The following is a 25,136-nucleotide window of genomic DNA, read 5'->3' as shown; positions in this document are numbered from 1 at the left end:
CCCACGCGTGCCCCCACCGCCACTCCTCTCCCCGCCGCCCCAAAGCCGCAAAATGGCGGACACAATGAGCCGGAATTGCCGCCGCCTCTTTCCCGCAGCCTGAGTGGGAATCCGCCCGAGGGCAAAAGTCGCTTCGGTCCTTCGCCGGCTCGGCCTTCTTCTCCCGTTTCCCAGTCCCCGTCCCCCCGCCGCAGGCTAGCCCTGCCCGACTCCGTTTTCCCCTCCCCTTAGCCGGAGCGCAGGCCCCGCCGGTTCCCTTTCCCCGCGGCGGCGGCGGCGGCATGAAGCTGACGGACAACGTGCTGCGGAGCTTCCGCGTGGCCAAAGTGTTCCGCGAGAACTCGGACAAGATCAACTGCTTCGATTTCAGCCCTAATGGCGAGACCGTCATCTCCAGCAGCGACGACGATTCCATCGTGCTCTACGACTGCCAGGAGGGAAAGTGAGTGGCCGGGGTGGGGTGGGGAAGATGCGAGGAGCTCTTCGCGGGAAAAGAGGCCCTACATGAGGCGGCCTTTGTGGATTGGGGAAGCATCGAAGCGGTTTTTCTTTTCATCCAAAGCCCAATCCACCAAGAGCGGAGCTTTTGAGGGGAGGGGGGAGGCGTTGCTTTTTTAAGGTAGATGCTCAGGTGCATCTCTGAGGCATTGCGTTGCAGGGAGAACGTCTGAAAATAAAAGAAACCAGGGACAATTTTTAAATATCACTCTGGAGAAAGATATGCGATAAGCCTAAATTAAATATACCCTTTTAAAATTCTGTTCATGTTCCTCTTTCGCTAAAGTCTGATTTCAGTTGTGGAAAGGGAACTTCATGAGGACAGTGGTGATACCCAAGCAGGAAAAGCCCAAAGGGAACATCAGGCCAGCCATAAAACAAACTTGCATAGGAAAAGAGATTTGATAAAAGGTATTGAAGGAAGCCCCCTAGACAAAAGCCAAGTAATTAAGAAAGCTAGGGAAACAAGAAAAAGAAATCCCTTACAAACAAAAGGTCATGCCAAATCAGCAAAACAAATAGACAAAAGATACGAAATAGATTCCATAGCAGACAGGAGATTGCCACCAAACAAATATAAGAAAACATTAGGATGAAACTGATAATCCAATCAAACTACCCCACAGAGTTTACCCTCTGGCGGAAATGAAGACAACCCCCTGACAGGATTTAAAACATTAAGAAATACAAACACAAGCACTCACACACAAAAGGAGAAAAGGTATAAAAATCAGGAGTTTATTACACAAAGCTGGCTAGCCCCAGGAACGCAGACTTCTTGCTATCTCTTGCCTTCCTGAAAATTAAAGAAACCTGCTTCCAAGGAGTTGTCTCTGTCTGTGTACTGGAGCATTCCCAGCAGGAAAACCGAACCCTTAGAAGAAAGGCATTTTCCAGCCTTTCAACACAGTCATTCTAACCCAGAATGTATATTTTCTAAATATTTATTTATTTGATTTATATTGCCACCCGTTTGCCCATGGCGACTCAAGGTGGCTTACACAATGTAAAATCATATTTAAAACAAAAAATAAAAATAAAAACAATAAGAACTAACAAAAAGAATCAAATAAATTAGTAAAGTACAATAGAACAAAATTTGGGAAAACAAAACAAAAACAAAAACCAACTTCCACCCTCCTACCCCGACGACAGCAGGTCACACTAGACATTTGATGGGTTCCAGTTCTCTGGATTCCCCAGGCCCACTGGCAAAACCAGGTCTTCAGTGCCTTTGGGAATAGGATTAATGAGGGGACCATTTCTAATCTCTGGAGGAATGATGGTCCAGAGAGATGGAGCCACCAGGGAAGGCCCTTCTTCTAGGTCCCACCAGGTATATCTCCCTCAGGGGTGGGACCTGCAGCATTCCCTGCCTAGATATATGGAAAGCATGTTTAAAACTATCGTCGTTATGGGGGTGCTGACTATCTCCTTTCAATTTGTACTGGCTTTTATTGAGTCTTTCGATTATGTAGACTTGTAAACAGATAAAATGATGTAAAATATCAATAAGTCGTCTGTGGCGGTATTCCAAAAGCTCTCAAATCTAGGTCAGTACTGTACTCTTAAATTTCTCGCCGTTTCAAGAAGTGTTATTTATTTTGTATTATTCTGGTGGGGAACTTAGATAATAGTTTGCAAGAATATTTGTAGGTTTAGTGTGAATCGTTTGAGACACTATTCAGAAATGTATTTAATTTAGGGTTAATAGTGAAATATGAAGTGGGCTTAACTTGGTGCTCTCTGGGCTTGGTTGTTTTCTTGCAGACATTTCATTACCCAAAGTAGGTAGTAAGTGTTAGTAAGGAATGGGATTTGCTCTCAGTTTATGTTCTAGTGTAGTGATGATGAACCTTTTTGCCACTGAGTGTCCAAAGCGCATGCATACCGCCCCCACGCATGTGCCCCACCACCCCGTGCATGAGTGACAGAGACCTGAAGACCAGCTGGCCGGTGGGAGGCATGCACACATGCACAGTGGAGCCAAGCTGGGGCGATGGCGCGTGTGCCCCTAGAGAGGACTCTGCATGCCACCTGTGGCACGTGTGTTATAGGTTCGCAACCACAGTTCTAGTGGCTTGCCCTATCAATGTTAGTGGAAGTTGTCTTGGTGATTCTTTGGTTAGGCTGTTTATTGTTCGCTTGTTTGGCAGTTCTTTCATTGGGGTATTATCTACTTCTTGATTGCAGGTCTGGTGTTAATTTGGTATTAATCTGTGCTCAACTGGGTGTTATGTTCTGGTCTTTATGTTTCCTTTTTGGCTTGTCTCTTTTGAATGGTATGTAAATATTGTTTCTTTCTATGTGCCTGTTGATAGCCGATTTATCAGGGTGCCAGGCTTCCAGGAATTCTCTAGCATTTTTGATTTGGCTTGGTCTGGGATGGTCAGTTTCCCAGCTGAAACTATGGTTAAGTCTGTTCATAGGTTGTGAAATGATGGAGTTCTCATCAGGTCTTCTGACAAATGATAGGTGTTCATGGATGTGTTCTGCTAGTCTTTTTGCTATCCTAATTTGGGTAAGTAAATGTCTGCAAAAAAGCAGCCAAGTTTAGAAAGCACCAAGAACTCATTTCAACCCTGAGCTACAAATATTCTCTTTTATGACCTTAATTAATTTAGTAATCACACCAAGCAATTACTTATTTGCTAAGTGACTTAAGTACTTTCATTACTGTGAACCAGTAGAAATGAAATTTTAGCTGTAATTACTTCAAGAATTGTCCTGTATTTATTTTTTTGTATAGATGGGAACTCAATGATTTGGGGATCATTATTGCAAATGCAGTTTCATATTAGTGGATTTTAATGAAGTAGATAGAGAAGTTGGAGATAGATATTGTCTTTTTATGATCAGACATACAGTTTACATTTGCTGTAAACTGTCCCAAATCTAAAACTTTGTCAGCAAAGTATTTGACCTTCACGCTTGCCAGGCATTCTTTAGTTTTTGAGCATGAGGCTGACCTTCTCAGTTCCTTAAGTTAGAATAAGCAAATTTGTTAAATCTTCAAACTTGAAAAATTCTTATTTAGATAGGTACAGTATCCTCTCAAGCAAATGTTATTGATAATTAGTTTGAATGTAGTTTAATGTATAAAGCAAAAAGGAGAGCAGTTGAATATTGGGGAAAATATCCAGAAATCTTTTGTTAGTTAACTTTCAAGATTTCATGACCCTTTTATTAACTTAGATGGTTTAAAATCTAAAATAGTGGGAGTGGTGGGATGTGGTTGTTTTATCTGCACCAGCTTAGACTCTTAAATAGGGTTTTGGATAGCTTGCAGAAAAATGATCTGTTTTTCACCTTTCAGCCAAGAAAAATAGCTTTACTTCAGCTACTTTTCTGGTAACAGGAACAAATATTTCTTGCCAGGCACTAAGACCCACACCGTTCCTAACACTTTGACCTTCCAAAAAGCTTTAAAGAACTGGCTTTTCTCCCAAGCATTGGGATGGGGTAAGGCTGAAACCCAGTGATTCTGACTGTTTATGTATTAGGGAGTGTTGCTTAGAGTGCCAGGAGTTGTTTTGTGGGTGCTGGTTTTCATTGCTTCTTTTTATCTTTTTATTGCTGTTGGAGTGAGTTGCTCACAATTATCGCTGTTAGAACAAGCAGGCATATGCCTCATAAATACATAAATACAACTGAAACTTTGTGCAAATGTAGTATCAATATTAACCATACTGTTATCCCTCTCCACTGTCACTATTAAAATTGCATCCTATGTTTTATTTATATTTCATATTTCTAAGCTGCTCATCTCTCTCAAAGAGGGGCTTTTTCTGTGTGCCAGTCTAGGGAGCAGTATAGGTTATAATTCAATAATAGTACTATCAATATGTTTAAAAATAAAATACACTTAGTCCTGGATTTTATTTGAAATTTAAAAGTTTCATTAAATGTTATCATTAAAGTGACCAGCATTTTCCAAGTTAGATTATAGCAAAGATCTTATTCCCTAAATATTTGGGTTAAAAAGAAGGGTGCTTCCAGCTCTTCTGCTAATTTGCTGAAATCTAATCATAAAAAACACAGACTGTAGCACCTCCATGCCTTGCAAGGTATTATATCTAGACTTAGAGATTTTGACATGAAAGGACTAAATTTAAATTTTAAAAAATGCTAACAGTCATCTTGCAAAATTACAACCCTGCTATTAACCGAAGTCTTGTTCAAGCTGACTAGAGAATGCACATATATTTCTATATTTGGTAATGTGTAATTTGTCTTGGTCACCTAATGTTTTAATGGTTTTCTTTTTTATATATATATTAACCAAAAACTAGTCTTGCTGAGGAAACTAAATATCACTAAATATAAACATATTTTAGTTGCACACAGTAGAAATACAATATGATGAAAATTCAGGTTGTCAAAACACACACACACACACACACACACACTGCTTATAGTTATTCTATCTTATGAGTTAACATTGTGTACAGGTTGTTACAGGTAATCATTTGCTTAGTGATCAACTATTTGAAGTTACAACAGCACTGAAAAAGTAACCATATTTCTCATGTATAACTATTACGGCATCCCCACTGTCACATGATCAAAATTCAGGCATGTATTTATGAAGCTGTGCTGTCCTGTAGTCACCATTTGTAACCTTCCCAGCTAGGTTCCAACAACAAAGTCAATGGGGGGAAAGCCAGATTCATTTAATGACTATATGCTTCACTTTAAAACTGCACTGACAAAAAAAACCCCATAAATGGGGCAAAACTCATTTAACAACTACCTCGATTAGCAATGAAAAGTTTGGGCTCAGTTACAGTCATTAAGTCAAGGACTACCTGTATGGCAAAACAGAATTTCTCTATAATTATTACTTTTTTCCCCCTTGGCAGGCCCAAGAGAACACTTTATAGTAAAAAATATGGAGTTGATCTCATCAGATACACTCATGCTGCCAACACAGTTGTTTACAGTTCCAATAAAATAGATGGTAAGTGAGCCATTTTTCCTGATAGTTGCCTATGCATATTGGATATTTAACACTTTAATAAGTATTGAAGATTTGAGAAGACTGATTTTGACTGAAATTAATAGTCTATTCATGAAGCTGTTAATTGATAATGTAATGTTTCTTAATTTTAAATCCTAATTTTAAAGCACTGCTTTAAGATAATTTCCTGATCAGCATTGAGTCAGAAGTAAATCAGAATGAAATGTAAGCATACACTAGCAATTTAATATTGGTTAAAAAGACATTTGTCTATTCTTTCCTCTATTCTTTGAACAATTAACAAAGTGTTTGTCAAGGAATAAATTGTACGTTTAATGGAATGGCTTTTATTGCTTTAACTTGCAAACAAGAGAAACAGGCTATTTCTCTTTCCCACTTCCTCCGGACCATTAGATGACAGTAAATTATATACTTTATTGGAACAGTGCATATCAGTAAAAATGCAAATCATTGTCCTTTATCAAATCAATAAAATACCCTGTTAAGCATATCAATCCCTATAGACCCTCTTATACATTTAAGCAGCAATTTTTCACTTACTTTAGTCCTTTCAAAGTTTCCCTCAAAAATCTTTGGGTTTCTGCAAGTCCTTTTGCCTAATTCAGCAATTTCTTTATTTACTCTAGAGACCTTGTATGCCTTTCTTAGCAACCATAGACAACACACAAATGTCATTAAGGCCTAAAATCCTTTACATGTTCCTGTAAAGTCTGAAATCTCACAAAGTACACATTTTAACTTGAAAGTCTCTGAAAATTTACATCTAGTTGGCATGTGTTTTCTTTCAGGGCTTCCTTTTCGTACATTTCCTCCTGATTCTTTGGTAACAACTAGTTTTCCATGTCTTTTGCTTTTTCTAATTCTTTCACATTCATTGCTATCCTCAATTAATAAAATATTTGTTGGATTATTGTTATTGTTGTTATTGAACAAATTTGTATCTTGCTACAATCATAAAACTGAGTGGCTTAAAAAATACAGGGAGTTATAAAATAAACATAAGCTAATTGAACCCAGGCCGAATTCATAACTTCAGGAAGCAAAGATCCTTTGGGGGAAAAAACTTCAGTCTTTTTCAGAAAGTGGACAATGTTGGAGATGGAAAATCTCCATATAGAGGGCCAGTCCCATCATGGAAAAACAAAGCTTCTGGGTTTCTGCCCCTAACTTACCCTGAATAGGAGACAAACAGCTGCTTCTGAAATGATTGGAAGTGCTGAGACCAACTCTAGTGAGGAAATGCAGTCTTGCAAGTAACTAGGTGTCAAGGGACAAATGGCTTTATAGATTAAAAGTAGCACTTTAAATTGTACCTGGAAGCTAATTGGAAACCAGTTAGAGACCTAAAAAAACAGGTATAAGTAGTCCACTCTGGTAGGCACCTGTGAGATGTAAGTCACGAATAATTTTATCCTCACAGTACGGAGACAAGCCTTGTTCACAATTCAAAGGTTTATTTCAAAAAGCGTTTGCAAAGGCAGCCTCCAAGTGTCTTCCCAAGTGGATTGAGTACAAGGAGAGCAAAATCCAATATTCAGGCAATACATTTTATACCCTCTACACCAGGGGTCGCCAACCTTTTGGACCTCAGGGACCACCAAGCTCATAATTTTAGATCCCAGGGACCACTAACTGGTCCTTGGGCGTGGCCTAATTTGTGGGTGTGGCCTGGTGGTCATGTGACTGGCTGCGCATAGCTTGTATGTAAATATTATAAATATTTATATAAATATTGAATTTTTTATAAATAAAAAAAAGAGCAACTTTTACCCAAAATCAGGCGAAGCAGGCAGATTGAGTTGCTCACAGAATCACAGATTCATTCAGAGATCTATCTTATCTGCCATCGGCTAGCTCACTCTCTCAAATTTGCTTGCCATGAGTCTGCACTGAATTTGCTTGCAAGCAAACCTTCACTCCTAATGGAGGTTCAGCTGTACTTAAAAGCAGAGCCGAAGATCTAAAGACTAGCTAGAAAGCAAGAAATCCAACCACTTCCTGCTTCCTAACTAATCTAAATCTCCCGGCACAGCAGAACAGATGATGGTTGGAAAAAGAAAAAATAGCAATTTAGCCGGCAAGTTTACAGGGTAAGGAGTGAGTGGGCGGGGAGGGTTCCTGCGGGCCATGTGGGAGGCGCAGCCTTGTGTTTCTGTGCAGCCTGGATTAATTCCTTTGTGGGGGTGCTCCGGGGGTGAGATTTATCTGCGGCCCACCAACCTTTTATCACGGCCCACCAGTGGGCCATGGCCCACCAGTTGGCAACCGCTGCTCTGCACAATGCTTGCCACACCTAAGAAGCCCTCCCCAGTCCCCTCATTATCTCTAAGTCATACTATAAGCTAAAGGGTAAGGTAAGGGGTCGACTTGACAATTTCTTCAAGACAACAGATATCTTGTTTACTTGTAACTTCACCTTGGGCGGATGTTCCTATCTTATTTACTTGTAGCCTTGCCTTGGGCAGATGTTCCTGTTTTCCAAGAAGATTGTAGCAAGTCATCACATACGATTTAACTGAATATACTTTGAGGTTAATACACAACAACAGGAACATCATGGCTTAATACACTAGATATTTATAAAAGAATAACTTATTTATTTCCTTCATACCTGAGACACTTTATTTTGCATCTGTTGATGCTTCCAGATGGTCTCCAAAGGCAGCCCTATGTAGGACACAATGCAGCAGTCTTGTGATGACCCAGGGTGGGATACAAAACAAACAGAGTCACAGAAAACAGATGAAGCCCCTTTTATTCCTTCACTTTGCTTCCAAGCTCCGAATATCCTTGATGGAAGACAAAACAACTCCCACACAGTTACACGAAGAAGGAAAAAAGCAACACAAACCAGGCAAGATAAGGGCTGGAGGATGTCCACAGATAACACATACTGGTAAGGACTCCAAACTCAGAGAGGGACTATAAACTAGAGATATTTACACAATTTGTTTCCAGCTTTTGCCAGTACACAGGTCCAAACTCTTATTCAGTTGTCACACCTGCACCCCATGAAGAGGATCAAGGCCCTCTCCTCCCAAGGAGACCACATCTCTCCCTTATCCTCTCCTCCCTGCGTGCCCTAGGATGGAGAGGGGATAGGCCTGGGTCCTCCTCTGACTGCTCAGCTGGCCTTTGCCCTACCCCAGCCTCCTCCACAACCTCCGGAGCCACACTTCCATTCCCTGTCGGCTGGTCTTCCTCTCCCTCAGAGTCAGTCTCCACCAGGGGCATGACAAGTCTAATAAGGGTGGTTATGAGCTCATGGGCTGTTGCAATCAGGCCTTCCTGTGCCATGTAAGGTCAAAACTGCTGCACCAGCCAAAGATTGGCAAAGATCCTCATGACTGCGGCTTCCATCTCTGGATTAAACAAAAGAAAACAAATCCAGGAGGACTCTCAAGTCATAGATCTCTTCCAGGGGCAATGCAACTCCATCCAAAGACAAAGAGAGTGTGTTGGAGTCCTAGAATATAAATAATATTGTAGCTCCAACTAGCTAGCATTTATTTAAGTCTGTTCTCTCTCATACAGACCTACTACACTGCTTCCAGGCACTGGAACAAAACTTTAACAATGTCTCCAGCCTGTCTCAGGATTGTGATGCATACAGTTAGACATAATTGGTGTATTCCTGTTTTGTGTCAGAAATGCAGGAACTAGAAAAGGGGAAATTATTTAATATTTTAAAAATTAAAAGCTTTAATAAAATATAGATTTATATAGTTGTAGCCCAGTAACCAGACCATGTTAAAGACAGAGAAATTTCTGATCAAGTCAGTCCCAGAGGGCATTGTAGAAGATGTATCATTCTAATTATCACATTAGCAGTGAATGTGTATTGATGATGCCAAATGGCTGTTAGATGGAGCATTTTAATGCATCTTTGTATGTAACTTATTATTGTGCTTAATCTATATTATTTACTCTGTGTTACTATTACTTTCCTGCTTGTATCACAAATTTGTGAGACTGAGAAGCAAGATCCAATCCGAGTCGGTCCCGGGACCAGAAGTTTTGTCTTCCGAGCTTTTGGACTTGTGCTGGAGCCCATCTTCAGAGAACTTCTCTCTAGCTAGAGAGAAGTTACCTGAAGATGGGCTCCAGCACAAGTTCAGAAGATTAAAACTCTGGTCCCGGCAACCAACCAAAGTTGGACCCTGCAATATTATCCCGGGACACATATATTCATCTTCATTCACTGAGAATCAATTTTATATGCTGCAAGATGATACAGGTGGAGTAATCCTGATCAAATTCTTTCTTTGCTTTCCAAATGTTTGATGTTAAAAAAAAGTATTTGAGAAGAGCACCGTTATGTATGTTATGTTGTTATGTTAATCACTGTATTTAATACATAATAATGGAAATATTTTGGCCATTTTTCTTATGAGAAAGCATACATATAGAGCATTGCACACCAGAACAACTAGACAAGAATAGTTTTTTCTGGAACGCCATCACTCTGCTAAACAAATAATTCCCTCAACACTGTCAAACCATTTACTAAGTCTGCATTACTATTACTATTCATCTCATCCTTCCTTTCACCCATCTCCTCCCACTGAAGACGGCATGAATGTAACTTTGTTGCTTGTATCCTTATGTTTTTTTTAAAAAATTGACTGTTTACTAGTTTGGTTTGATTTGATTTGATCACTTATTATCATGTTTCCTAGTATGATTTGATTGCTTATTTGTACTCTTTGACTACTATTAAGTGTTATACCTATGATTCTTGACAAATGTATTTTTTTCTTTTTCTTTTTATAAACACTGAGAGCATTTACACCAAAATGAATTCCTTGTGTGTCCAATCACACTTAGCCAATAAAGATTTCTGTTCTGTTCTGTTTGATTCTATTCTATTCTATTCTATACAAAGACACAGATAAATTAATTTTCTTTTTCCTGTTAGAAATAAGTATGTCCGAATTATACCTTGAATGTGAACCAAGTCTACTCATACCATCCTTTATGAAGAATTCTTGATTTTTTAGCTTTTCTTCTGCTTACTGCACATTGCCTGGTTCCAGGCTGAGGTAGTAGTTTGTACAGTTTGAGGGTCTATGATACCACCCGGTACAGGAGATAACTGTACAGGCCACTGCCTTGCCTGGGGCAGAGCTTTACGACAAGAAGAAATTTCCCGCCCATGTTTGGTGTTTGGTGCCAGGTAACAGTTGTTCTCTGGAAAGCACCAGTTTGTCTCAAATGCTTGTGTATGTTGCAGATTTCCTTGTAGCTCTTTTGTTTAGTGGAGAGCCGGCTCTTCAAACTTTTAGGTCTAATCTTGTTCATTCACGTTTCTCTGTAAAACTATGCCTTGGAATAAATGCTTGCTGATTCATCAGAAAATCCTGGAGCAGATTATTTCCACAAAATAGAAAAACTTGAAGAAATATGAGTTTGCAGACATAAATTGGTATCATTTAGTTTATATTTGAAGAAACAAAAATTGACTTATCCTGTAGTATACCTAATCTGTTGTACCAGCTGACTTACATATATTTTGAGACTTGATCACCTACAGATAAATGTTTTTTTAAGAAAATCCTATAATTTAGCAACTTTCCAATGCATTCATCCTGTATTTACCAATCATCTACATTTAAATTAGTTAAGAAATGCTGCAATAAAATATTACACATTCTTGATTTCATATTCATGGTTTATGCTACTAATTTGTTGCTTTTACATTGTTTATCTGTTTTAAAATATAAGGTTTAATCAGTCCTTCATATACAAATTTTTATAGCAATTAACTGAATTCTGGTTCTATATCTGTGGATATAGAAATACTGTATGTAACTTTTTGAGCCAGATTCTTGCAGAAGGTTACACTTCGTGACTATTGTTTACACCCACAATAGCTGATTGGATTTACATATTTTGTTGTGCTATGGTTTGTTTTCACTGTGATTTTTATGTGTGTTTAATTCATATAAAATACCAAACCATATGCCTAAATTCATACATAGCGCTAAATCTTTGTATGCATGGTTGAACTGTGAACTGTGGTTCATAGCTGAATGTTTGTGAACGTGGATACCATAGTTAATTCCATTATTAAAATGTGAGATGTGCAAACCTAGTCGGCTAATATTAACAGAAGTCTTACTCTAATAAGCAAGCTGCATTAGAGAGTACTTTTATATAATGTTTGCCTTGTTGATGTTTCCATACAGATACTATCAGATATCTTTCTCTTCATGACAATAAATACATTAGATACTTTCCAGGACATAGCAAGAGGTAAGAGGAGTAAAGTATAGCTTATAATTTATATTGCTTTGACTCTAGGAAGAATTAAACATATAAGAGTCATTATAACTAACCTACAATATATTTTGTTCTGTTTTTACTTATGTTGACTACTTTTTTATCTTTTTTCAAAGAATAAAATATTACATATGGCATATGATGCAGACTGCTTTGGCTGTATTACTTTTTTCCCCTCTTCATTTCAGAGTTGTTGCTTTATCTATGTCTCCAGTGGATGATACCTTTATATCTGGCTCACTTGATAAGACCATCAGACTTTGGGATCTCCGGTCACCAAATTGTCAGGTAAACTTCTAAAGTCTACATGAAGCATGTTAAAGTATTTCAAGTGTTATATAGATTGTAGGTTACAGATTTTATTTCCTGTGCAAACATTTCAGTACATTTCTAGATCACCTCCTTTTCAAAAAAAAAAAGAGCAGTATTTCAGAAATGATTGTTTTGCATTTCTGTTAGAGATGGTATCATTTTATTTAAATAGATCACTTTTAATACAGGCAGTTTCATTTGTTAACTCAACCTGAGATTTACCTTAATCACATGGGAGTTGACTTTTCAATAGTGAAAATGAACACAGAATCAAAAGGCCTCTTTTTCACATTGGGAACACAAACATATGGTTCTAACTACTTAACAGTTTGGAGAATTTATATAGATCAACCATGGATGCTTCTAAGACATCCTGGCTTTAATTAATCATTATTATTTAAATTCATAACCCTGCCCAACTCCCAATGCCTCTGGGTAGCTCACAAGTACATTTATTCAAAACAAAACAAAAAATACAGTAAGAGATAAGAATAAAAGATGAAAAAGATGACAAGCACCCAACAGAAATGTAAGTGACACAAACCTATACAATTCAAAGCCTCAGGTGTACAGCAGTCTTCAGGTTCTTTTGAAACATCAACAGGTGGGATCAGTCAATCAGATTTTGGGAGAAAGCTCATTCCAGAGGACAGGTGCCACAGTACAGAAGTGCTGCTTCCAAAATCCCAGTAGATCATATTGGTTATCAAAGGAACTTGGAGATTAAATAAGCCAAGCAAATAACTGGCAGACAGACAGTCCAGTCCCTCAAGTAATTTGGCCCATCACCAAAAAGGGATTTATAGGTAATGACCAGCTACTTGAAGCAAGCAGGTAACTAGTGTAGCTCACAAAGATGCACTTGTTTTCAGGTAGGTACGTGTGTGTGTTACTTACAACATTTATATAGCTGGTCATCTTATATCAAATTCTGGATGGATATATATGCCTGTGTGTGTGTATTCACAATCTAGGGTCTGATGCATCCACAAGGAAAACCTGTATGCTCATTTGATCCAGAGGGGCTGATTTTTGCAGCAGGGGTCAATTCAGAAATGGTGAAACTTTATGATCTTCGCTCCTTTGATAAGGTAAGTAGTTGTGATGACCTGTAGTCTCTCAAAATAACCCAAAACCCAAAACATATATTAAAGTCCGGTAAGGCCTTCAACTTAACTTTGCTGTTTTATTGGGCACAGTTTAAAGTCACAAAAGTAAATAATGAGGCAAACAGAAAACCAAAACAAACTGCATTGATGAGAGTTCCGAAGCAAGCCAAGATAACTAATCATAAACTCCAGTAAAATAACTGAGAAAAGTCCATGGGAAGAACGCCAGCAAAGATAAACCTCTTTCATGGTGAACACTAAATTGACTTCTGCAAATTCTAACTGTGCAGTTGCAAACTTAAATACAGTTCCCACCTGCAAGCCATGAGGAGGATCATGGTAATCTCCTCTTGAGTAGACCTCGCTTTTTCCCTGATCCTCTCCTCCCTGCATGACCTAGGATGGATAAGGGATGGGCCTAGATCCTCCTCTGACTGCTCAGCCGGCCTCTGCCCTTCCCCAGCCTCCACCACCACCTCTGGAGCCACACTCCCACTCCCTGTTGGCTGTTCCTCCTCTTCCCTCAGAGTCAGTCTCCACCAGGGGCATGACAGTAGTATGTTTAAGTGAAAACTCCTCATAAGATTTCTAAATATGGCATCTTTTCTGAGATGAAATTCCTAGGATCGTAGATTTAATATTCAGGCATATAAAGGCAAAAAACATTGAACTTGGGACTTCTAGGAATTGAAGCATAAACACTTTTCCGGTATCCTTGGCAAGTTCTGTGGTCTAAGAAAATGAAAATTCCTTCCCAAGTCAGACAAAGTCTGCCTAATGTAGTAGGCTTTGCAAAATGATCTGAACATCTGGAATAGACATCTGTCTTTCTTTTTTGAAGGGTCCATTTGCTACCTTTAAGATGCAATATGACCGAACCTGTGAGTGGACTGGCCTAAAGTTCAGCAATGATGGAAAACTCGTTCTTATTTCAACTAATGGAGGGATCATACGACTCATTGATGCCTTTAAAGGAGCGGTTCTTCATACGTTTACAGTGAGGAACATTTCTGTATCTCCGCATATGGTCTGTGTTTTAGATGTTCTTTAGAATTAAGACAAGATTTATGGAATATTGAGTTAGCATTTCAGTAGAAGACACTACTATAGCTGAAAATAAGGGTACTTAATTCATCAGGTTATTTTTTCTGGCCCCTTTTTCTTAAGTGAAAATTGAGGTTTGATAGTGCATCCCTTGTGTAAAACTGAGCCATTAAGCTGGAATATCTGAGAGTAACTTCTTAATTGAAAGAGATCTACTGGAATAAATAGATGAAAAGATAACTGATAAAGTCTTTATAAAATCACGCTTTAAATTACGTTTTAGTATCCTCCCATCCTCTTACACGCTTTCAACCCATGGAGTTAAGAAATAAATTATTTTAAATTTCACTACCATTCCTAGCTACAAGTATACATTCTCATTAATCACGATAAGAAGAAAAATCCCCTGTTCTGTGGTTCATTTTGGATTTTTAAATAGTTCAGAGATGGTAACAATTTTTCCACTCTTTGGTTTTTACATTTTCCTGGGAAAACTATAGGTGCTGTCCATGTGATGCTATTCAGATTTTTCCCATTAATTAAAGCGCCTTAACTACTATGCCAAACTACTGTGCCAAATTACCTCTCAAATTAATTTGAGAGGTAGTTTGGCATAGTAGTTAAGGCACTTGGACTAGAAACCAATAGAATGTGAGTTCTGGGCCTCCCTTAGACATGGAAGCCAGCTGAATGACTTTGGGCCAGTCATCATCTCTCTCATCCAGCCCACCTCAGAGTTTGTTCAAATTTATGTTCATCTTATTCTTTTTACAGGGATATAATAATAGCAAAGCTGTCACATTGGAAGCTTCATTCACTCCAGATTCTCAGTTTATAATGATTGGTAAGAGAATTATATTTCCTATGTATATATAAATGCAGCACCGATTATATAAAATAATTTCAGGGTCACTTCCATAAATCATTCAAGTGGTTTGTATCTTTCGGGGAGAATTTTTATATGCTTCAGTTTTGCTACAATGTGTTATTTATCGCTATTTACTTGAGTTGCTTAATGAATCAATCAGTCCTGATTCTGTTGATTCTGGTTGAAACTGCAGGATCAGAGGATGGGAAGATTCATGTCTGGAATGGAGAGACTGGAATGAAGGTAGCAGTGCTTGATGGGAAACACACGGGACCCATTACCTGTTTGCAATTCAACCCCAAGTTTATGACATTTGCCAGTGCATGCTCCAATATGGTAAGGAAACCTAAGTTGATTCAAAATTCTAAGCAAATCAAGTCCTTTTGGATTGAGGGGACCTTGGTGTTTTCTGAGCTTGGTTGTTTTCTTAACAAATGTTTCCTTACCTAACATCTTCAAGAAAACAACCCAGCTCAGAGAGCATCAAGGACCCCTCCTTTCAGACTTGACCTACAAATGTTATCTTTGATTGGTACCTTCTGGATTGATTGTATTCAAGTTAAAAAGATCAACAGATTATTATCAATACTATATCAGTACTCTTTGTAATTCTTGTTAATTCTCTACGTTATTTTGAAATGTTGAGATAATATTATTAATTATCTCACAAAATGGCCACCATGGGGAGTTTACCTATTTGTAAAAAGGCTTCCAAATTAAAAACAATGCAACAAAAACTTTTAGACCAGGTATGGTTGTTCCCAAAATATCTTTTTACCAGGAAGCAATCAGATGCATTTGTTTTCCACTAGTCTGTACGCTCTTTGACATGAGGCATCTAAGAGACAAGATTGTAACCATCAAATATCTGAAATAATGCTGAAGAAGGAATGGGTTTATTCTATATTGACCAGAATCAACAGGTTAAAGGACCAGAACCAACAGGTTAAAACTAAAAGAACTGTGGGTAAGCTAAATGACAGGAAGGACTTTCTGATTGCACAACATTATTAGCCAGTGGAACAGGCAAACACATGATATGGTGAGTTCTCCTTTGCTCAAAGTTTTCTGTACAAAGTTTGTCAGAGAACCTCTAGCAGATCTGCGCTGCATAAGGGTTGGAATAGATGACCTGTAATGTCATGTACAACCTTATAATTCCATGGGTTGTTCCATGAGATAGTAGTAGAAAAGTGTAGAAAACTATCTAAGCATCTATTTTTGACAGCCCAGATATACTGTCCATTTTCCACTTAATATCCCTAATCTTTTTTTCTAGGCAGACAGATATTTTCAAACAAAGCCACTAGGCTACAGTCATTTTTATTTTCTGAAAATTCCTGTTAGGCATATGTGCTGGTTGAAGTCATTACTGCAAATAGAACATGGTGAACATGGAGAATTGGCAAAGTGATGCTCATGGGATATCATTCTGCTACTTCGTTTTACCAAAATGCTGTTTAAAAAAGAAGCAAAACTATAGCTCCATTTTTCTCGTTGTCACAAATGAATACGTTATTTCTGTAAGGAAGACCCCCCCCCCAAGTCACACTCAGGTTAGACAATAGGCCTGGGGTGTCAAACACAAAGCCCGGGGGCCAGATCCGGCCCACAGAAACAGCAAAGGACTGGTTTGCGGTGCCTCTGTCAGTAAAAACAGAGCTCAGGAAGGCTGCACAGGGTCCTCCCGGGCTCCATTTTCAGCCACGACAGCCTCCTGCCACCCTCTGCCAGCAAAATCGGAGCTTGTGGTGGGCCTGCGCATGGTCCCCTTGAGCTCTGTTTTCACTGGCAGAGGGGGGCAGGAGGCTGTTGTGGCTGAGGACCGAGCGGGAGCCCGTTTTCACTGGGCAGAGTGCTTGGGCCATCACAGATGTCAGAGGCTGACACGAGTAACATCAAGTTGGCCACGCCTACCCTGGCCCCCAAGGGCAAGCATAACCTTGACGCAGCCCTCAATGAAATCAAGTTTGACACCCTGCAATAGACAATTATTTCTGTATGCTTGGATGACTCTCTGGGTAGGCAGAAAAATATTCATTTTTCTATTTGAATAAATATTTTAAAAGAGTGGTAAGACATATTTCAGATGATGTCTATTCAGAGGCTGATCCTTCCTTTAGTATTACTTAAAAGCTCTGGTATATGGAAGAGTATCATTTTAAGAATCCCATTGGCCTATGCCAGCCAAGTAAATGTGCATTGGAATAGTTGAAATAGAAAATGTTTGGCACTCAGATTGATTTAAATAAACACCGTGCATTTTTGTCCTACATATATGCATTCTGGTTTCTGTATTATACCAAATTGGTATACTGAATTTGATTTTGTGGTTGATCTTCTCCCAACACTCCTATTTAATAAAAACCAAAATAATTTATTTTAAAATATATTTGGGTTGTAATAATGGATCTTTTACATTCAGAATGTAATAGTGGTGTTAATGATAAAAATGCTGTTCTACATATACATAACGTTCTTCTAGCCTATTTTTCCTCTGCCAAAAAGTTCCTTACAAATATACATTTACAAATATTCTTATGCATTTCTGCTTAGAGAATTCTACTGACACAACAAAAGATAATTGAATTAAAATGGTCTTTTCTCTTAATGTGAATTGTGTTAATTATGTCACTTTGTGACAGATGAAGCTAAGCTGTTCATTAAGCTATTCCCCTGCTAGTGGTGGCTGAAAAATGTGTAGGTGCATTGTTTTAATCTTCTAGTATCACATTAAATCAATCACAATGTAATACCAGAAAAGTCAGGTTGTTAAAGACAGTCAGGGAACATACGAAGATTCTTATAAAGTAAAAACTGTGTATCACAGTTTAGAAACTGAATTTCTAAAGGGCCATGAATGCTGGTTGCCCGGCGCTGTACACCCCTACAACCTTGCCTGCAGGAAGTGCTTGCAACTTGGGTTACCTCTCTCATTGACCCTACTTCCCTATTAGTAATGGAGTAGAAAAACATTGTCTCTGCACAGCTGCTGCATAATCATTTGGATAGCTGTTAAATAAAGGGCATAGGTGGCCATCACAATATAGCCAGGATTGCCTGCTGATGCTGTATATTAGTTTTTGGCTTTGTTTTAAGACAAACATTATCTTCTGTTCTTTATTCAGGCCTTTTGGTTGCCAACTATAGATGACTAGTCTGAATTCATCACTTCCAGTGGACAGTTTCCATACTGTATTGAAAGCAATGCAGTATTTATAACGACAACAGTGAAAGTATTGGAATTGTGTCAGCTGGAGATGAATATTCCTACCCAGCACATTCTGCATGTATCTCCTTTTGTCAAGCTCTTTCCTGCATCTCCTACAAAGGATTTCTTCACGTGACTATACAGTTGCTGTTCTGAAAATCGGAACATCTTTCAACATCAAATTGAAGCAGAACTATTACAGCTGAAATCAACTAGCAGCTTTGCTTTGGAGTACATTCTAAAATTTTTGCCAGTCCATCTACTTTGCCAGTAGATGACTTATAAACTCCCAGGATTTTGGACTTGGTTAAAAGTATATTTTTTAACATATTCTGTCCCATTTGAAATATCAGCAGTATCCATGCTGTGTACTCTTGTGCTATATAAAGATACTTTTGTGCCATACATACACACATACATACACACATACATTTATACAGAGGGGCAGAAAGATCAATATCAATTGCTAGGGGGACATAGTTATACGATCTGAAGAGAAACCAGAGTATGGGTTTTTAACATTGTTAAATCTTTTGTTAAAGATGTTTAGCTTTAAGTGCTCCAACAGGTTCTGAATCTTTAGGAAACCGTATGATCCTCTTTGCCATGGGCAGCTTCTGAAATGAACAGATAATTGGAGTGTTTGGGTAGAATGCCAAGCAATACAGAAGTCTCAGCTGGACTGGATGGAAATGCACTTCCTCTTCTTTCAGTGTATCTTTGCAGATTTTTATAAATACAGGGAAGGGGAGGAGAATGAGAAAGGGTCACTATTGTTTTTTAACTAGCAAGTATTAAAAAAGTGATATTGGACCAACACAGTATTCTGGAATTAGTGTTAGTGTACTTGTCTTTCTCAGAGCATTCCAAGTTTCTGTTCTTCCAAGTACCAACTTATATTCCACTCTTCACAATGCAACTAGTACAGCTCCTCCCTCTTGCCTACACAGGAGATCTCCATTCATTAAGCACTGGGATATTCTGTTTCTGGAAATTATCCTTTTCATTAGTGGGTTGGATGAAATTGTATAATTACCAGCTGATCTCATTTTTATTTCTGCTGGTAATTATACAATTTCATCCAAGCCCATGTTTATTCACTGCAGTAGAATGGAGGGCCCGTTTTAACTTTGTCTAAGCATTCTTTCCAAGGCAACAGAAAATTTAAATTCATGTTTTTATCTTCATAAGATTTTGATTTTATAATATTGATGCTGCATTTCCTATAAATGTTAATTGTGTTGTATCAACTACTATAATCTTCAGCATCTGATAACAATTTATACACTTTAAAAACTGCATTTCATAGAAGCATAATTTCAATGCTTCATGCTCTAGTTTTTTTTTTTTTTAATATTAAGGTGCTGTCTTTTCCATCCATCAGAACATTTGGATAATATCAGCACCCTTCTTTAGTACACCTGGCTTTGCTCAGAAGTATTCATATTCTGTGGAGATGTTTGCATTATTGGTATTGTACTAAACCCTCCATGGAGTTGAGAGGCACGAGTCAAGCCTGAGCAATATAATTGGGGAAGTTTGTTTTGGTGAATAAAAGAAGGGGAGGGGGAATTTCCTAGCTGATATTAAGCTGACTGTTGGATTTATATTTAAACTGGGTTTTGTGTTTATGCTCAACAGTTTATATCCAACAGTAAGATTTTTCTTCCTGAGCCAGCTAGCATCTAATAATACAGATAACTCCAGCTTAGGGAATTACTGTAGATACATCAATGTTCTACCTCTTGGCTTGGTCTTTGTGAAAGATTTTGCAAGCCAATGAGTGGCAATTTTGGGACACATGGCAGGATTGTTTTTGCAATGCCCGTTGTGACAATTAATTGCACAATTCACTATATGTTCTTTTTTATGGCCAGTTTTACTAGATATCATTTAATCAATTTTATGCTTGTTCATAATTTCAGCATTTCTTCAATAACACAAATCAATAAAAATATCTTTTTAAGAAATGAATACACTTTTGAATACACTGCCCTTGACCTAGAACTGGTTTTTGTTTGAGTAAAAGTTAATTTTTTACTGGGAATTGATTGTGGGATCGTTTTTTTTTTCCTTTAGAAATGTTATCATTTGCAATGTATTCTGATTTCTTACATTATGCATTCTAATAAAACTGCATTTTTACATCTGTATTTTTATAAATATTTCCAGTCAAGAATAAATTACAGTATTAGGTATAAGACAGGATTGCTCTCCTGTATGAATTGTTTTTTTTATATTCCTTTTTAATTTCATCTCTAAGCACATGCTTATGTCAAAATACATTGGTTGGCTATTTTATTACTGTTTTAAAAGCATAAAATCTGAAGCAGCTCAAGATAGCAAGATAAATCCTTGTTATGCTTTTTACCAAGTTTTTTTGTAATCCAGAACAATTGACCCACCAAGTCAAATTCTCTTATCCTGCTGCTCCAAAAATCTGTAACTGTAAATTAATTACTTTCAAAAGTGTTTAAGAAATTATTGCGCCACTGCTATGAGGTGGTTTGAAATCCTTCCATTCCCAGTCACGTACTCATGACCCAACTACAACCTTAGTTTGCTGCAGTCTGTTCACAAGGCATAACAATCCAGAGGGCAAGTGGGCAATCTCACAATCTCTCCTTTATCGAGAAAATGTCACAATCTCTCCTTTATCTGCTGACTAGAATTTAACTGGCCGCCAATCTCTGCCAGTGCAGTCCCAGCTCCTTCAAAGATATTTAGTCCATCATGAATTTATCATAGCAAAAAGTATCAAGTCATCAAAATATACTTTGTGCAAATGACTAAATTAAGGGAATTAACATAGGTAAAAATTATTGAATATATTTGTCAATCACATGACTATAATTTCCAATGTAAAAGAACAATGCTTCAGCTTAGTTAATTAAAAAATTCCACAACAGTTGGCATTTATAACACTCCATAAAAATATTTCCTATACCTTAGATCTTCCCCTTCAAATATTAAGATAATTAGGAATTAGCATATCAAATAATTGAAGCTATTCCATAATGATTATAGCCCTGTTTGGACTTTTAAAAGATAAGATTTATGTAAACATTTTGAGTTGTGCAGCAGCAGTAAAGTTGTGGTGTTTTCAAAATTGATTTCAAACCCTCTCAAACAATAAATGTTCCTAAAATTCTAATTGGCAGAAATAAGCTTTATTCTGTTTTAAATCAACATATAATACCATAAAAACATGCCGCAAAAATGGAACATCTCTTTAAAATATAGTGAAGAGCCCAGAGGGCATAAACCATGCCTTGAATTTTCCAAACAAGTCTGACATATAAAACGCTCAATTCTAGAATATCTATTCTCCCCAATAATTTGAATTAAGAATTTCAACAATAACTACCCACATATGCTGAATTTGAAGGATGAATTTATTTCAGAATTTATTCTACACATTTCAGTTCTAACTTGAGATCCAGTTTGGTCTAGCTGTTAAGGCACCAGACTAGAAAGCATGAAACTGAATTTAAATCCTCCCATTGCCATAGTTGGGTGAGCTGGGTCTAGTCACTCGCTCTCAGCTGAACTCACGTCATAGGGTTGTTGTGGGGAAAAAGAGGAAGAAGATATGTTGGATATGTTCGCTGCCTTGTTATTTGCAAAAATAATAAAGATGGGCTACAAAAAGCATACTTGAAATGTACTATGGCAAGTTGCCACAGGACTAAAGGAAACTCAGAACTTAAGAGAAAGAGGAACAGTTGGGTTTTTAGTTATTTAAAAAAAAATTTAAATTAAAAGTAAAGATATTTGCCAATCTATGGCAGCACCAGTAATTTTTATCAGTATTAATAAAAGGAATTGTATCTTAAACTTCTACATCAGTGGCATCAAGCTTCTATATAATTTATCAACGTTCTGTGAGATGCTGGTGAAACTGACAGTCAAAGCGAACATTCTTTCATATTTGCTGGGAATGCAATAAAGCATTAGAATTTTGGAAGAATATGTTTAAAGAAATATATAACTAAACAAAAGATTCAATTGCTATGCATAGTTGATGGCCATATTAAGAAACTGCAGAGTAAAAAAAATTACATTTTTGCCTATAGCAGCTAAATCGGTTAGCTAAAAAATGAGAGTACCTGGAAAATACTTCAATGAAGAGATGAAAAGATAATATCTGGTCTATACCTTTATTTGAAAAAGTATCTCATAAAATCATTTCTGTGATGAGGCAAAGTAATGAAGCATGTTATAATGAATCATGGAATGTCACTATTTACAAAAGACAATCATTCTGGAAATAGCTTCTATTAAACTATGGGTATATTAAAATGTACCAGTACTGTGTAATTTTTTTAAAACTGCACTTAAAGCTAATAAAAAAGAAATACGAAATGACCCTGCTATTTCAGACAAATGAGACAAATTCTGCTGGCACGTATTTTATTGAAAATAAAGTTATTTTAAGATATTAAATATATATTCTTTATGTTTGATATTAAATCCATGCTTATATTACAGTTTAACATGCAGGTAAGTTTTATATATAAATACAGTAACACACATAAAATATAAAGATAACCTAAGCTACAATAAACTCTTTCGCAAAAGCCCAAATCAGCGTGTTGTCTTGACAGATTCACCCTGAAGTCATACAATGAAGGTAGTAAAAACATTTTAATAGGGTGATACTCCTTAATTTCCTGTAGTTCAAGTTAGTGAACAACTTTAAGACAAGATCTTCACTAAGGGCTTTTTGTATAGCAATATATTTTTTCTACTATTTTTAATATATTTTGTATTGCTGAGGAAACTCTTGATATTGCATAAAATTTTAGGCCACAATACAAAAATTGCCTCTTACAAAATAGATATTAAGTTCCGATTAAATTATTCATCTTAATAAAAACATTATATGGTATCACTAAGCACACGCTAATCCTTCCATATTTGGATAATGAAGAAAGCTAAAACTTTTCTTAAATATTGAATTAGCATTTATAAGTTAGCAACTTGTAAAACCAAGGAAAACACAAGGTTAGTGTGTAACAAAGTCAATGACCTTTTCTGAGTTAGCATCACCACCAGATGGATTCATAACTGGCTGACCAACTACACCCAATATGTAGTCCTTAATGGAATTACATCTACATGGAGGTAAATATACAGTTGGGTACCCCAAGGCTCTGTCTCAGGCCCAATACTCTTCAATATCTTCATCAAGGATTCAGATGAGGGGATAAAAGGGGTACTCATCAAATTTGCAGACACCACGCTAGCAGGAATAGCCAACACTCCAGAAGATGGGCTCAAGATACAGAAGGATCTTGACATACTTGAACACTGGATCCTATCTAACATAATGAAATTCACTCTTGAGAAAAGTAAGGTTGTACACTTAGGCAAAAAAAAACCAAATAAATGCCCATGTATAGAATAGATGGTACCTGGCTCAATAGTAACTGTAAGAGGGATCTTGGAGACACATAAATATGAGCCAGCAGTGTGTTGCAACTGCCAAAAAAGCCAGCATAGTCTTAGGCTGCATTAAGGACAGAATGAAGACCACATGGAGTGCTAGTAGCACTTTACAATGCCTTGGTAAGACCACACTTGGAATATTGCATCCAGTTATGAATAAGATGTGGAGGCTCTAGAAGGAGTGCAGAGAAGAGCAACAAAGATGATTAGGTCCAGAGGCAAAAACATGGAGAACAGTTGCTGGAATTGGGTAGATCTAGTTTAATGAAAAGAAAGACAAGGGGAGACATGATAGTAGTGTTCCAATATCTAAAGGGTTGTCACAAAGAAGAGAGTCAACCTATTCTCCAAAGCACCTGAAGGCAGGACGAGAAGCAATGGATGGAAGCTTATCAAGGAGAGAAGCAACCTAGACGTTAGGATAAATTTCCTGATGGAACAATCAGTGGAACGATTTGCCCCCAGAAGTTGTGGGTGCTACAACACTGGAGGTTTTTAAGAGATTTGGACAACCATTTGTCTGGATTTCCCGCTTAAGCTGTGGGTTGGACTAGAAGGTCTCCAAGGTCCCTTCCAATTCTTCTTATCCTGCTTTCAAAGGCTGAATTTGCATTTTTCAGCAACTGTATGAACAGTTCCATTACCACCTGAAGAGCAGTTGTGCCTCCTTTAGCAGCAGCATTTTGTTTAGTATTCATTCTTGTTATACAATGGAATTGCAAATACAGAAATGTCATCATAAGAAGCAGGCTCTTTACTGTCCTTGATCCAGTAATAGCCATCCTCCTTCCCTCTTGCTTTCTGCACAAGCAGTTTGGCCAATTCTGAAAACCTGTGAAAATAATACTGGATTTTATGCAGTGTAGTTATAAACAGTCCTAAAGAAACAGCTAAAAAAGAAATGGCATAATCTCCACGAATGGTATAAAATTGGTAAATACAATATATTGTGTTGAGTATAATTCAGAAGGCATGATACAAAAACAGTTATTCTAAATGCTGTGACTGTCTTTTTTTAAAATACAGACATTCTATTTCTCTTGGAACAGACAAGGTAAGGAGGAAAATGAAAGTGAAACTATAGCTATTTACAAGGGCCTTACACTTAGAGAGCAATCTTTTTTGTCTTTCCCAAAGACAGGGCAGCAGACTCTGTGAATTATCCAAGTGTTCCAGAAATGTTTTTGAAGTTCTACTCTATATTTAGATACAAAAATTGTGTTGATTAGTTGAGCTTTAATGTGTGTTCTTTGTGCATGTGCTTGCTGATAAGTTGTCAGGTTGCCTTTCAAATGGAAAATATATATATATATTTTATAGTTTATATATATATATATATATATATATATATATATATATATATATATATATATATATATA

General features: G+C 37.4%; 2 protein-coding genes across 2 annotated transcripts in view; one reads left to right on the top strand and one right to left on the bottom strand.

Moving 5' to 3' along the window:
* The first annotated feature begins 21 nt into the window (after positions 1-21).
* On the top strand, positions 22-22,751 carry WDR82 (WD repeat domain 82). Its single transcript, XM_026725071.2, has 9 exons — positions 22-442; positions 5,361-5,458; positions 11,668-11,734; positions 11,950-12,049; positions 13,048-13,164; positions 14,024-14,179; positions 15,001-15,070; positions 15,288-15,430; positions 18,223-22,751. Exons 1-9 carry the CDS (start codon positions 282-284, stop codon positions 18,250-18,252), a joined length of 942 nt encoding a protein of 313 aa, XP_026580856.1. The 5' UTR covers positions 22-281; the 3' UTR covers positions 18,253-22,751.
* The window catches only part of PPM1M (protein phosphatase, Mg2+/Mn2+ dependent 1M), a 20,080-nt gene continuing 17,395 nt past the window's right edge, over positions 22,452-25,136 (bottom strand). The window contains exon 10 of the mRNA XM_026725062.2: positions 22,452-24,588. Within this exon, the coding sequence (XP_026580847.2) occupies positions 24,444-24,588 (145 nt within the window). The 3' untranslated portion in view covers positions 22,452-24,443. The remainder of the gene's footprint in view (positions 24,589-25,136) is intronic.

This window comes from Pseudonaja textilis, chromosome 2 (genome assembly GCF_049901715.1).
Source record: "Pseudonaja textilis isolate UNSWEBS1 chromosome 2, rPseTex1.2, whole genome shotgun sequence".
NCBI lineage: Eukaryota > Metazoa > Chordata > Lepidosauria > Squamata > Elapidae > Pseudonaja > Pseudonaja textilis.
Note: the sequence above shows the minus strand (reverse complement) of the source record. Positions and strands in the feature narration are given on the sequence as shown.

Excerpts from the sequence above, each read along its gene's own strand:
- WDR82 (XM_026725071.2), top strand. The coding sequence starts at position 282 with ATGAAGCTGACGGACAACGTGCTGCGGAGCTTCCGCGTGGCCAAAGTG. Across the intron at positions 11,735-11,949 it reads TTTCCAGGACATAGCAAGAG|AGTTGTTGCTTTATCTATGT; the intron begins GTAAGAGGAGTA and ends TCTTCATTTCAG. Across the intron at positions 13,165-14,023 it reads ATCTTCGCTCCTTTGATAAG|GGTCCATTTGCTACCTTTAA; the intron begins GTAAGTAGTTGT and ends TCTTTTTTGAAG.